The following is a 15122-nucleotide window of genomic DNA, read 5'->3' as shown; positions in this document are numbered from 1 at the left end:
GTGGGAAGCAGTAAGTTGAGATTTTTGTCTAAGTTACATGTTCCTTGTTGTTTCTCAGGTTATTGAAAAGAATTCTGGTGGCTGGTGGTATGTGCAGATTGGAGAGAAGGAAGGATGGGCTCCAGCATCTTACATTGACAAGAGAAAGAAACCGAATTTGAACAGAAGAACCAGTACTTTAACCCGCCCAAAGGTTCCTCCTCCAGCACCTCCCAGTAAGCCAAAAGACTCTGAAGAAGGAACAATTCCTGGAGCAGTTTCTTCAGGAGATACCCAGGACTCTCCCCACAAGCTGAAATACGAAGAACCTGAGTATGATGTGCCTGCCTTTGGCTTTGACTCGGAGTGTGAAGTGAGTGAAAGTCACCATGAAGACAGCACTCCTGAAAAACGAGTGTTTCAGCCCCTCAAGCCCTCACCTGTGTCATCACTTCAGAAAGCCAAGTTCAAAGTAGGAGAGTCTTCAGAAGAAGTTGCTCATGAAGAAGAAACCATCTATGAGAACGAGGGGTTCAGGCGTTATGTGGAAGATGCTTTGTCCAATAAGGAATCCAGTGGGGATTCTGATTCTCAGAAAAGCTCCTCTCTGTCCTTGATCCGAAGAAATTCTCCATGTTCCAGCTCTCCTAAATCATCACTCGTGAAGCTCAAGACAGACAAAAACATTCAGCCTGATCTTGGAAAATGTCACTATTCCAGGAGTGAGGAGACAAAACCGAGATCAGCTTCAGATGTTGGCTTACACAGCGTGCCAAGAACAGGCATAAAGAAAGATCCCGGGCAGAGTCCTTCCATCAGAGCAAAGCCAATTGTTAGGCCCAAACCCTTCCTGAGCAAGGCAGACTCTCAGAGTCAAGAAAAGATGGATATTAGCACTTTAAGGCGTCAGCTGAGGCCAACTGGGCAGCTCAGAGGTGGACTCAAAGGTTCAAGAAGTGAGGAGTCTGCGAGCCCCCCCTGCACAGCTTCTGAGAGCCAGGATGACCCTGTTCGGAGAAGCTCGGCTGATCTCATCACAGCTCCTTCCCGGGGCATCTTCTGCTCCAGCCATACAGCCAAAACTGAGCAAGAAAATGACTCCAGGTGTTTCTATGTGACCACTGACGCATATCAAAAGGTACAGGATTCTGAAATTTGCTTCCCTGCAGGAGTAGAAGTGGAAGTGCTGGAAAAGCAAGCCAGTGGATGGTGGTACCTGAAGTATGGAGACATGGAAGGCTGGGCTCCTTCCCATTATTTGGCTCTCCCTGATAACCAGCGAGAAAGTACATCAGCAGAGACTGATTCCTCTTTTGCTAAGAACAGGAAAAATGAAAACAAGTCAAACAGCTTAGAGAAGATAGAGAAAAGGGTTCAGGCTTTGAACACCATCAACCAGAGCAAACGTGCAACACCACCCATCCCAAGCAAACCTCCTGGCGGCTTCTCAAAAGCATCAGGGCCAGTTAAAATGAGGAACGGTGTGAGGCAGCTTGCTGTCCGTCCACAGTCAGTGTTTGTGTCTCCACCACCCAAGGACAACAACCTGTCGTGCTCCTTGCGCAGAAATGAGTCTCTAACAGCCACAGATCAGCTTAGGACCGTCCGTCGGAATTCCTCCTTCAGCAACGCCTGGGCACAGCCTGGTGACACGAAGGGAAAGCAGCCGGAGCGGCTGGGCACAGAGAGCTCTGAGACCACCTCCAACCTCCCCACGCAGAGGAACGGGATCCCTGTGTCCACAGTCAGGCCAAAGCCCATTGAGAAATCCCAGTTCATCCACAACAATCTCAAGGACATCTATGTTTCCATTGCAGACTATGAAGGGGATGAGGAGACTGCGGGGTTTCAGGAAGGTGTCTGCATGGAGGTCCTCGAAAGGAACCCAAATGGCTGGTGGTACTGCCAGATCATGAATGGTGTGAAGCCATTCAAAGGCTGGGTGCCCTCAAATTATTTGGAGAAAAAGAACTAATATTGCAATATCTTTAACTCCCTAATTTATACTGTTCCTGCTGTGTACATGTGGAAAAAACAATTGCTACACAAAAAGACGTTTCCCTGTGCTCCAGTTTGTACAAAGGAGTCTATATGAGGACAAATCTGCCATGTTCTGGAGAGGTTTGTGGGGTTTACGTGTTGTAAGCAACTACAAGGAAGATGCAGCATAGTCAAATGCCTTTTTGTGAAGTTGTTAATAATCTTGTATGTGTAACAGGGTAAGACATCCCATCCTTCCCATTATTGATAGGAAACCAAATGTGTGCCTTTTGTGAGAGAAATACACATGCATCTACCTGGGGAGTTCTGTGCCAAACTGTTTTGCAATCTTGGCTCCCTTTCTCCTCATTTTTGTCCATATGTGAAATACCCAAGAATTTTGAATGCTTTTCCACAACTTACAGTGAGAAGCAAATGAAAGTTTCTGAAACACAGAGGGACTCTAATCCTTTGGAGATGTTCACTTTTTTTTTTGTTACTATACTCAACAGTTGGTAGGTCCAGAGTTGGAGCCTTTTCATTGTGTAGAGTTTTGGTGTCTGTCTTCAGTGTTGTTACAGCTAACTCATCGGAAAAGGCCATCAGGTGGTGTGGGTTGGGGGCTTTTTGTTTCCTTTCATTCTGTCTTGTCCTTTGAGTTGGGATTTCAGGTGTTCAAGGGCAGTGATGCCTACTGGTGCTTGTAAAAACAAACTTACAAACCCCTTGCTTAAGCACGTCTGTTACTGTGTAGGCTTCGTGTTTGGTTCTGTGCCTGACTCCTGCCAGGTGATACTGGTTGATTCTCTTCCCAGAGTTGGGTTTCTCAAAAGTCATCAAAGTCAACAAAGTCCCTTAAAACACTAAAGACAAAGCTGTCAGATGTGTTAATTCTTTTTTTGCCCTCTGGTCCAAATCCAAGGATGCTGACTGCTATCAGGGCCCACCAAGATATTAGTGAGAAATATTTGTAACCTTCTGCAACATCAGTGTTTACAATGAGTGGGGAAAAAAAAGCCATCAAACTCAGTCTGCACATAGTTTGTATATTTTTGGGGAATTGCTTTTGTGTTTTGTTTTTGTCTTTTCTGTGCATTCTGGGTTTACTGTATTTTCTCTGTATGTGTGTGTCTGGTTTTACCAGAAAAGACTTTAAATCGAAGTAGGAGTCAAATATGTGTTTCTGTTCCCACTTGAATCCAAAGAGTACATTTGTACTGAAAAGCGGGCCTGGGCTTCTCAGGCTCAGAAATTTAATATCAAAGCAATTTGGTCTACAGTGCATCTAACCAGGAAGCTGCCTCTTCTAATTCCTGTTCTGTTTGCCTTTCTTAACTCATGTTTTGAAATGTGGCACACAGTGTGGGTGGTGTGAGAAATTGAAGAGGTATCCATTGGAAAAGGCTAGGAATATGGAGTTATTTGTGAGGTAGTCTTGTACTGTAAACATAATTTACTAAATCCCTACTGTGCTTAAGGAAGTCATGCTTGTGGGTTTTCCTTAAAGGGCCTTGTTAATCACTCAATATCAATATCTAATTCCTTTAAATAATAGCCTTGTAAATCTGTTCTGGGGGGGACAGACCATTTCACTACTGGTTTACACAAAGCATTGCATGTTCTTTTTTTCACCAGTTTAATATCGATTTGGCTTGGAAGTTGAAGGTTATAAAGGCTTCAAAATAGCTGTGATCAAGGGGCTGAGTAAAACAGCACAACAATACCATATGTTACTGGGGATGTTTCACTGCCAAAAAAAAAAATAGGAAATTTATATGTTGTTCTTGTCTTTTTCCTTTTTTTTTTCCTTTTCCTTTTTTTTTTTTTTTCTTTTTGTGTGTGTGTGTGTGGTTTGGGGGTTTTATTAATTTCCATGGTAACACTGAGAGAGTTGCCTACAGCTAGTGTGGCTGATGTCCTTTTGGTAGCTGAAACAACATCCAGGTGCCACAACTACAAGCTACAAACAGTGCTGTGGTTCGAGCAGCTCTCTGCATGCAGGTGGGGAGGGGAGGCTGTTTGTTTGGGATCCCCTTACATTGTGGTGGCAGGAGAAGGAGGTGTAACTGCACAACAGCTCATATCACAGTGCAGGGTCCTCTTTGTACCTTAATGTCTCACCATATGATGTGGAAGTCTATGTCCAGTTAGCTTCATCTCACTGGATGTGTAGCTGAGACATTGTGGCCCTGTCTCTCGTATTTCTCCCCATTTTTAGTTGTACTAGTATGGTAGCAGACATAAAAGACTGCTGGAGCTGTTGTGAGATTATAATAGAAGTATTATATTCTTCTGCTGGACAGTATTAAATAGAGCAATACATAGAGTTATCTGCTAGATTGCAGTACTAATAGTAGTGACTTAGTGATTCCTATTAATGTTATGATTTATTTTAACAATAATGATGAGGAAGTGGTTCATTATTTTGAATTAATGCACTTTAACAATAAAAGAAACCAAAATGGAAGCCAATGCAGAGAACTAAGTGCATTATTTAAAGGTGCAGTATATAATTATCATTTTCTTGAAGCACATATTTATTAAGAATTAACTTATTATTTAAAATATTCTAAAGTTTTGTTTAAAGACATTCCCACTAGGTCATCTCTTTGGGGGGATGTAAAGCACAGCTCCCAGATGTTCTGCATTGAGCCACTGAATTCTCTGAGTATGGCTTGACATGAGCCCCTATCCAAGGAGGGAGGAGCAGCAAGAAGAACCCAGACTACTGGGAATACTCACATTTGCATCCAGCAAAGCCAAGCCCAGGGCACCTCTGAGGTGCAGAGTCCTTGCAGGTGTGGGGTGGCACAGGTGTTTTTGGCAGACAGTTCCAGTGCCTTGCACAGGGCTGGCCCTGGTGGATGCAAGTTCTCCATGGGGCTCAGGTTAGGAGGCTTCAGGATCTGCCTGAGACAGCTCTGTAAGAGATGTCTGTCCATCCCACAGCCTCTGTTCCATCTTGCTGGCTTGCTTCTGCAGCTCTGGCTTTGGCAGGGAGGTGGTTTGCAGTGCTCCAGGCAGGGCAGGGTGACACAGTGTGAACAGTCCTGCCAGGGTTTTCTCACTCACACAGCAGCTCCGTGGCTCTTTGCTGCTTTATCCCATCTCAAAGGCTTCGTGCCCTCCTGAGGAGAGGTCAGACCCTGCACATGGGCTGCAGAGCCCACGGCCTCCCTCTGCCCTCACCTGTACCAGCAAAAAGGATGGGGTGCTCTTGGCCTCCTTGGTGCCAGAAATTACTGCTGGCCACCACTTGGCATGCTGGCTTCCACCCTGCTGGAGAAGCTTCCATTTGGGCTTCCCTTCACATGGTTGTTTTGTTGTTTTGGCTGCTTGTGTTTAAAAGGGCACTTTTAAAACAAATACTCCCAATGGAATTTTTCCCACTCCTGTCTTACCATTGTCATAGCATCTCTCACTGGGATGCTCTCTCTTTTTTTTTTTTTTTTTTATTCATTCAACTGAGAGATATCCATTGGTGAGCAGCTAGTTTTGGTCAGTTCTGCTGATACCCGAAATAGCAAGCCCTTCACTATTAGCTGTGAAACAGAAGGAAGGGCCTTAAGCTACATCAGAAAAGCTGACTGCAGGGCAGGAAAACCTGGCAGAGTACTCAGAGGACAGTGTAGTGCTAGAAGTGTTTTAGCTCTTTTCTAAAAATGTTAACGTTGCCTTTTATTTACTAAATTTGTCAGAACTGACACTGGATCAAGAGCAATATTTAAATGTAATGTACACCTCAGTGAACACTCAATGCAGAAATCAATAGTACTGTTCAAATTTCTCTTTCTGGTTTCTTTCTGAACCAGATTGTTAAGAGGAAGAGTCTGCAGGGCTTGAGCAAAGCCATTTGCAGCTGAAGGGGGCCCTCCTCTGGGGGGAGAGGCGGCTGCTCTTGCCGTCTTGCTCTCACCCACTCTTTGTATTTTCCCAAAAAGTCTTGAATTTGGACCAGCAGAAATTCCAAACTCCAATTCCAGAGAACAAAATTAAAGAATGTGAAAATTGCGTCTTGCTGTATACTGCAACTTTAATAATAATGAGCACTTCTGAGTTCGTTATTGAGGTTTATATAATGCCTGAAAAGTTTATTTGCTGGTTTCCCTTGTCTCCCCTTTCAAAACACTTTCTCATAACAGCAAGAGTCGTGCATTTTGTTAGGAGTCCTTCCCCATGGGAGGCAATTCCTGTTCATTGTTTCAGCTGTCACCCCGTGCAATGGGTGAGTGTAGTCATATGTACCAGTCCTTTGCAAGCCAAACCTTTCAAGATAAAAGAGATGATGGGCACGTGTTGGGGTACTTAACTGATGTGTTAACAAGAAGTTTTTAAATTGATGTATTCAATAGTAGCAAATACACAATAAGGAAAGATTGGAATTGTCTTGCATCTAGACTCTTCAAAATGGAAATTCACACCTGCATGGGTATAGCTAAAAAATGCATTTGCCCCTGTGGATGTGAACCCCAAAGACTCCTTCCATTATGATACTATAAAGTTTGACGAAGGCATTATATAATTGTTTTCATCACTTTCAGATCTTAATGAATCATATTTTATTGTAATATATATTCATTGCTTTCCTCAGTTAAAAAGAAAGTTACTGCTTTTATCTTATATGAAAAACAAGGGAATTTGATAAAGCATTCATTATTTTCATATTACTTGTATTAACAGAATAGAACTAGTACTATTTAATTTTAGATCTTCATAGCTAGCTTGTTAATAACTCATATTTTCCTGTGTTGTATCCTACTATTTTTTCTATTTTTTTCCCAAATATTCTGCATTCTTGAGAAAAAGCAAATCCAATGAGTGGATAAGTGCAATATTCATAGAATAAACAGGCCCCTCATCCAGGACTTGGAGTGGAACGTGCAGTGTGAAATGTTTGCAATTCTCTATTCATGCACTCTTAGGGAAGGGGAAATGCAGGGGAGGGGGCAACTGGATGAAAACAGGACCCTTGGGTAGGTAGAGACTGACAGCTGGGGTGGCTTGGGTTGGGAATGGCTGCTTTCCATAAACAAGTATCACCTGTTAGTGAAAGTATAAGGATTATGCAGCATGTTGCCAGGATTATGTATAGAATGTGCATTAACATCCTTACCAAGACAGGACTTCTGAGCTATGCTTGAAACACTCTGTATGTCATCCATGCATGATTCTGTCTTCTGGTTTGTCTCTGCTGGTTACATCCTCTGTTGTGCTTCAGAATTGGTGGTAACTTCAGAAGGGAAAATAATTCTGCTGGTGCAGTCCCAAGTTTGGATACTGTATTGTTACTTGTATTTATTGCAAGAGCTATGGGAATATTTTTATAGGTCCTTTCTTTTCTGTCCTTATTGTTGATCTAAGAAGAAAAAGTCTCCCTTTTATCTGGGTTAATTCTCACCTGCAGAATTTCACAGATGTTTTGGATATTTATTTCATATTTCTTGGCTTGCAAAGGTGGATCTCTCAGGTCCTAAATAAAGTTGGGCAGAAATTTTGCTCTTCAAAATAAGTATTCTCTTAAATTCTATTTGAATGGAAGGAGAACTTCCATCTGTCAAAAATAATGTGACTTTACAGGTAGCAGCAAAATCTACTACCTTTTAAAAACTGGACTATTTTTGTAAGGTGCAAGGGAAATGTGAAAGCCAGAGCACTTGACTCTCTCAGCTCTGGGAAGTACGTCTCCTGTGGCTCTGGTTCGTTACTCTGGAGAGGGGATGTACCTCAGTTTTCTGCTTAATTTTTGTCCTGCTGTTCTTAAGTTTGTCAAAAAGCCTTAATACTATCAGAGACCTTTGCATTCAAACAGAAAAACTGAATTCTGCAGCTGTACTGAAATAGTATCAAACATGATTTTGGAAAACCTCTAATATTTACCAATTAGGAAACTGGTTTTGAGGAGCCAACTTAATTCTTTCACATGCTCTTGTCTAAACTGGCAAGAAGCCCATGAGCATCAGTAGAGTGACACTGACAGAAGACCCTTGTGGGTGCTCAGCATGGACCGTTCTCAGCAAAAGCAAGCTCTGTGCACTCCATTCCTACACCTCCAAAGGGTGCACAGGACTGCTTAGCCTTGGTGCTGCCCTGCCATGATCCACTGTGCTGCAAATCTTGCAGCTCTTTAAAACCAGCTGGAGCTTTGCTGCTATTTGCTGGTGGTTTTCCATCACCAGCAGCTCCTTCTCTGTCAGCTTCAGATGCTATTTAGCCACGTAGTGAAGTGCTGTGTATCAGTGCAGTGTTTGATAGCTGCCAACAGTACCAGTATGATGGTCTGAGAGCATATGTTTGTCTAAGTTATTTTGTTGTCATTTGCTTTTCATTGCTTGCCCGAAGCAGGGACCAGCACTGCGGTGATGCATGGGGAATGTGTCCGCACACTTGAACTGTTTGATGGCCTCTGCTAACGCTGCCCAGTGCTTGTGTTGCTCTTTCTCTCCCTCTGTGCTGCTCAGTAGTTATGTCTGTTGTGTGTGTCTGTAATTTTCAAATAAAGTACTGTACATAAGGCCGGATCCAGAAGCCCCCAGTCAGCTGACTTTGGGTTGGGATGTAGGTTGCTGTTGCTGCTTTTCCTCCTCCATCTTAGACCCAATTTGGAGCAAAGCACAGGTGTCTGTAAAAAGTCACCCATAACTCTACTTTGGGGTGTCAGTTTTGCAGGGTGTGCCAAGGGTAGGACGAGGAGATCTTTTCTCTTGGTGCCCTGGCATCGGGGCTGGGACTCTGCAGCAATTCCTGGAGCAGGAGCTGCGCCGCACTGCGTGCGGACATGGCTGGCATAGTCAGAACAAATTAGTTTCCCCCATTGTATATTGTCAGGGCTGGGCTGGTCCCATCAACTCTGTTCTTCATTTGTTCTTTCATCAAGGTAGTGTTGATTTTAGTTGGAGAGTGCAATTTTTTTTTTGTTTTGTGTTTGGGTTTTTTATAAATAAATTTGGTTTAAAGCTTCACACTGGCGTTTTACAGACCTGTTCTTGTCAGCATAAGCCACTACTGTCCTGAGTTGAGACTCCTGTTTGTTACTGAATTAAAATTATGGGAATTATGTTGATCATTTGGAAAGAAATTAGAAAAGAAATTAAAAAGTAACTATATTGGCAGGGGAGAGATAGATAAAATATGAGGAAAAAGATGTTTCTAATAAGGCCATGAATTATTTGGTCTGACACTGCAGGTGCTTTCTCTGTATAGATGGTTTAAATACATCACTGCTCTGTGACAGGATTTTTTATTATTGAGAAAAGTTGATTTTTTTTCACTCCCTAATATACTATGATAATCTGTATCCTGAAGCCACCGATTCACCAAAAGAAGACAAACATAGATTACATGTTTGTTGTAGTTGAGGCAGTTTGTGTGTCTGGGAGTTTGCATGCACCGAGGTTCAGCTGGTGGAGTGGGCAAGCATGGCTGTTCTAGACCTGTCCATGTTGGCAGGAACAGCCCTGTGCTAGCAGTGCTTCTGGAAAAATGTTGGCTATAGTGACCTTCCCCTGATGCTCAGGGTTATTTGGTTACAATGGTACCTGTCTTGGTCCTTGTTTGATGGAAGAGAAAAACAGGTGAAAGTGAGATCACTTGGCACTGTAAGAAAAATTTTAAAATATTTAATATTTAGGTAAATATTTCAGGCTTCTCCAGATATTTCCCATCAAAGCTCTTATTGACTTTGTGTTTGGTGACTGAAAGGTAAAGCAACATGGCAGCGTTCTCTGTGCAAACAGTTCTTTTGTGGCTGGAGATCTTGTACTTGAGCTGCATCTGGGTCACCAGGGAAGCAGTAATAAATAAACAAAATCCCATCATCACCCTTGGGTGATGACTAGAGGGGCATTGAATTCTGTCCTGACTCTGGGTCCCCCAGAACACATTAATTTGGTTTGTTTCTGTCCCCTTGAAGCAGGACAGAAAAGAAAAGTGCAGTCACTGGAGCTTGGCCTGTAGCAATTAGTAAACTGGAACAAATAAAAAAGAAAAGAAAAATCTTTTTAAAAATGAAGTATTCCTGTGAATAGCTGACTTAATTACTTCCTATCTTGGACTTTCAGGGAAGGAGGAAGTTAGAATTGTTTCCAGTTGCTAGGAGGAATTTTTCTGTGTCATGCTGAACAGCTTGCTGAAAAGTCTTCTCATTACTCGTGATGAGTTCAAACCTGGAACGTTGCAAAAGCAAAGCATGTGTAGCATTACAATGACATTTTTGTACTGAGGGTCTGAAGTGAGCCTTGTGGGGTTAGTAGTGTACAGAGTAAGTGCATTTCTGCTGTCTGGCTGACTTGCACGTGCCATCAGTGCTGTTCCTTTTAAATTGCAGATTTAATTGCAGACAGCAGCGCTTATTGCTCTGCTAGCAGTGTTTAGGGAGAATCATGTAGATGAGCCTCCTCAGTTAAGGCTCAGTATCAAATGTCATGTCAGGAGAAGTCCTGCCAGCAGCTTGATTGATTGCTGCTTAGGCTAAAGTTCAGATGCAGATAACTCCAGGTGAGTGTTGAAAGCAGCTCTGATGGCTGTGTACATCTGTAGCTGTTTCCAGAGCTGTTAATTAGCCCAGATGATCTCTGCAAGCTGTGGGTAGTAAGTTACTAGGAGCCTAAACTTATTGGTGAAGGAAGACTGAAATTTGTTTGAGCTATTGTGCTCCTCTGCATTCGCAGAGCAATGGCACATGTCTGGACTGGAAGCTCCTCAAGGGTTTGCTGACCCCAATTTTTAATTGACCAAAAAGAAAAAAAAAAAAAACCGAAATGGATCTAGGCCTGGTCTAAGTGAAGTTTTCCAGTGAGTTTCTTGGGTGGTTGATGTTCTTCATGTGACCTTGAAAACTAGATGCTGTTGTCATTTCTGTGTTGGTGTAGAGCTCCATTTTTTAGTGGTTAGGTGGTGGGAATGTACCTGGTGGGAGCTTGGAATCTTGGGAGAGTATGTCGGTGACCAGAGATAGAGAAATGTGTGGCTGGTCTTAGTGTGTGTGTGGTCAAGTTGGTGACACTTTTTTGTCTTTTGTTTGTTTTGTTTTTAATATGGGAACCAATTTGTCTGTTCTGCTTGGGAAAAGGTCTAGAAGTTGGTGTGGTTTCTGTTGCAGTAAATATGAGAAGGAATTAGCCGAGAGCTTTATTTCTTTTTATTTTTTTTTTAAGAGAGTTTATGGGCAGGAGACAATTTAGTTTGTTTTGGGTTGCAAGTTAAGCTAAGAGAGGAAGAAAACGAGTCTGAGGAAATCCTTCTTTGTGGTAACAACTTTGGACCATATTTTATTGTGGCCTCTGATCCAGCTCCGCTGAAGGCAGTGGAGTGAATATTGTTGATCATGTAGATGTTAAAACTTTTGGTCATTAATTAATTCTTAGAGAGGTGACAGGTATCTTGACATTCACAGCATGTCATAGCAAATGTGAGCTAGAGACAGAAATAATAACTGTAGCTTCAAGCATTATTCAGTTTTTGTTCAATGAACTTGAGATGCTGACCAGTTGGATAAAATTTTACAATGAGCCACTCCTGCAAGGGTCCAGATGTGCTTGGGTCTATCAGAGGTTTTCCTAGCAAAGGAAATCATATGCATGATTAAAAAAATTGGCTTTCTCAGTCACCTCAGAAAAACTGAAAGACACTTTCTGCACTTAAGAATATCTTTTGCCATTGATGGCAAGAGTTACTGTTAGTGAGGGATTAGATGCCCCAGTCTGTCTGAACTGGCATGAAACAGATCTTCTTGTGACCAGTCCCTGAGTCGATGTGTAAACATTTGTAAAGACTGGATGCAGATTAGAGTACAGGTTAACAAAATGAGCAACTTTTCTGTGGGCCAAAACAAGAGATGTATTAACAGTGAAGAAAACACAGACGTCCTTTTTGCCAAGTGACTCTCTAGAAATTTCTCTCAGGCTTCAGCACAAATCAGCTGGTACCTGTGAGGATTTAGCTGATACATATGGTACTGGGGGCCTGTTTCTGTGACTGGGACAAGAGAAGTGTGGCTTTGTCCCAGCAAGAATTAATGAAATCATCATAGTACAATGTTTTCATTTGCTCTGGATATGACAGTGGTGGGGAGAATCAGCTGTGAAAAGCATAATCTCCCCCCTTAATCCAGATTTGCAGACTTTATTTGACTGCCCAGTCCAGAACTATTTCAGAGCTGTCCTCATGGCTGTGCCCTGTGTGGGACAGGGAATGCACTCAGAGGGGCTGCCCTCCTCTCTGTGCCATGACCAACTGTTTGCTCAGAGAACTGCAGAACAGTGTAAAGTATCTGAGGTTTGGGATTTTTCCCTAGAGCAGCGTGTTCTAAAGCAGGGATGTAAAAACAAGTGCTTGTATGGGAAATTTTAATCATGTCTCTGTCTGTAAAGGTGAAAACTCTGTATGGGTCTCTCAACAAGAATGAGAAACATGATCTGTCTTAGGCAATTGTACATGTGAAGATGCAGAACAAAGACTTCAGATTACTGTGCCTAAAAGTAGATCTCAGCATTTCTATATAGGCATTTGTTAGAGCTGTTTTATTTTGGAACTGAACAGCATTTAATAATGGTTAATCAGGATTACTCAAAAATTCCTTCAGGAAAGGAAAAGACAATTTGAGTTTTGGGATACTTATAGGAGAGAGGGAGTTGTAAGGAAGATAAGATATTGCCAGGTGCTTTATGAACCGTATTTTTCTTCCAGGTCACCTCTTCTTACCACAGGTTCTTGTGACTGTGTCCTGGCGTACACTAGTGCTGTGACACAGCACCTGGTCAGCAACACCTCCTTGCAAAAATTCAGAACCATGTGTCTGATGGGCATGTGTGTATTGGAAAAGATGAGCCTAAAAAGGCCTTGGAGTAAACTGCAACTGATAAAAGAGCTCCTGATTAGCATGTTCCAGATATGCTGAAATAACTTGCATTGAGGCAACCTCAGCTCCTTCCAGGCATCTGCCATCACCCGCCCTGGCAGCTCACAGGTGCCGCAGTCTGACAGGGGGTGGAGGGTGGCAAATGTCAGTGGAAATTGAGGATGCACGCTGTCTCTGCTCCTCCTGGTCCTCAGCCGTGCCTGAACTCAGAGCTCTGCTGGGCCAAAGCAGGACCAGACCCTTGGCACAGTGTTTGCCATGTCCCACAGGGCTCTGCCAAGCCCTCTGAGTGATCTCTGCTGACCTGGGTGCTGCTGCCCAGCCAGGAAGCTCCCCCCTCCCTGTGTGCAGGACCCTGGGAGGTTGGGAGGGACTGCCAGAATTTGAGATGTGTTTTCTCAGAGATATTACAAGTTCTTGAAATGTGAACTTCTAATGTTTTCAAAGACTCAGGCAGAAAGGACTTCCTAAACAAACTGTACCTGTCATCTCCCAGTTCATTGATTACTTGGACCAAAGGTGGTGCTAAATCTGATCTTTGTCTGTAATATTTATATTTTGTTGGATTTTTTTTTTTTTTTTTTTTTTTTTGGTGTTTGATGAAACAGATGCAGTGTCCTTCTTACATGAGAAATTTAGTCCCAGCTTGGGACAGGGCAAAACTCCCTGGACCTTCAGGGCCCAAGCTTGCTGCCTGTTACCATTCGAGCAGGCTTGCAGTGTTTGGGGGGAGGTGGGAAAAGGGTACTCTATCTTAAAATGCTTGCAGACTGTAAGAATTGACTTGTGATTTGTTTGTTTGTTTGTTGGTATTTTGTTTACAATGCCTCTTATGCCCTAAGGAAAAATAAATTTTTGACCTTTTTAATTGTGATCCAGTTGGTTTGTTTTGTTGGGGTTTTTCTTCTAATTTTTTCAGTACTGTTTTGATTCCACTTGAATTCCACTGAATTTATCTTTCCCAGAATAACTTGTAATTTGTGCGTTCATGCAATGCAAATTTCATCTTGGGCTAAATGGATACAGAACCTTGTCTTGTTTCTTTGGCCAAAGTTGTTACTATATGCTGTATTTTTTGTATTTTTTTCTATTCCACAAAGTTTACGGAAAAGTCACCTCAGGCCTCAAACATTAAGAACTTCTGTCTGTGTTGAGCAAGTTCTTAAGGTTTATAGTACTCAGGGAAGGATGTTTTTTGGAGAAGGGTAGTTTCAAAATAAGAAGAAAAGCATACTTTTACACAAGTCCTTTGGTTCTGTGATTAGAGTTGCTCTGCAAAGTGGGATGAGCCCTGTGTGCAGTCTGCAGAGCAGGTGGTGCTTGAGCATGGGATACTAAGGTCTGATCCTGCAAGGTTTCTGGGCACTGCTGACTCATCTTACCTGTCCTTTGAAGGCTGGAGGCCCAAATAGCTCAACAAGTAGGAGGTCATTGCTGTGCAAAGCAGCAGATGGGTAAAACTGAAGTTTCTGGTAATGTATCCCCTCTCTTTATGCAGAGGCATCTCCTGGGGATGCCAAAGGCAGTGGATTAGGTGATATATTGGGGGAGGAGGTTATAACATGGGATGTAATAGGAGAGGGGTAACAAGGTTGTTTTTTAGCTCTTCAGTTCTTAGCCTGACTGTAGGAGATGTTCCCCTGTGCTGACATATGGAGGTGGATGGTGCACAAGGAGTCCTCTTCGGGCACCTCAACTCTCTGAAGGATGCCAGGAATTGAATCTGATGCAGCACACGGTTCTGGGCACAAACAGTGGCAAGTGTGACTGGAAACTGTGCCCCCTCTTCCCGTTGTGCTGAGTGAGCCAATCAGCTTGAAAGGGTGTTTTTGGGCTATTATAATCACTATTTACTAATGTATCCCCTTGTGTAGCTCACTGTGAATTGCTCCCCTCTTGCCCATTTTTCTCGGAGAACCACTACCAGAATTGTGCTGCACTCAAGACTGAATTTTTCTGGTCCTCCCTTAGTGTATTTGCAGTGTTTGTTAAAATCGATCTCGGGAGGAGCAGGGGCTGAGCACCAGGTGGCGATGCGGGACCAGCGCTGCAGCTCCTGGACCACTTTGGGAGCATCCTGCCTCTCATCTTCCTCCTCCTCCTCCTCCTCCTCGTCCCCGCCCGCCGCGGGCCGTGCGCAGCCGGGACACGCCGGGCACAGCCCTGCAGGGAACAGCGGCACGGCCGCGCTGCGGGGACACCCTCGCTGGGCAAGGACAGCCCTGCACCACAGCTGCCCTTGGTGGAGAATAGCTGGGGAGCAATGGCGGAACTGCAGCTGTGGTTTGGCTGTGGTGAGGGGATGGTG

At 43.3% G+C, this 15122-nt stretch overlaps 1 protein-coding gene across 7 annotated transcripts in view; it reads left to right on the top strand.

Annotated features, from left to right (window-relative positions):
• The window catches only part of SH3PXD2A (SH3 and PX domains 2A), a 248612-nt gene extending 234924 nt beyond the window's left edge, over window positions 1–13688 (top strand). For all 7 annotated transcript variants that reach the window (XM_088169293.1, XM_014883770.2, XM_088169292.1 and 4 more), the window contains one exon: window positions 59–13688. In XM_088169293.1, the coding sequence (XP_088025419.1) occupies window positions 59–1954 (1896 nt within the window). In that variant the 3' untranslated portion in view covers window positions 1955–13688. The remainder of the gene's footprint in view (window positions 1–58) is intronic.
• Window positions 13689–15122: the final 1434 nt, after the last annotated feature.

Source organism: Sturnus vulgaris, chromosome 8 (genome assembly GCF_052056855.1).
Source record: "Sturnus vulgaris isolate bStuVul1 chromosome 8, bStuVul1.hap1, whole genome shotgun sequence".
In the NCBI taxonomy this organism is placed as follows: domain Eukaryota; kingdom Metazoa; phylum Chordata; class Aves; order Passeriformes; family Sturnidae; genus Sturnus; species Sturnus vulgaris.
Note: the sequence above shows the minus strand (reverse complement) of the source record. Positions and strands in the feature narration are given on the sequence as shown.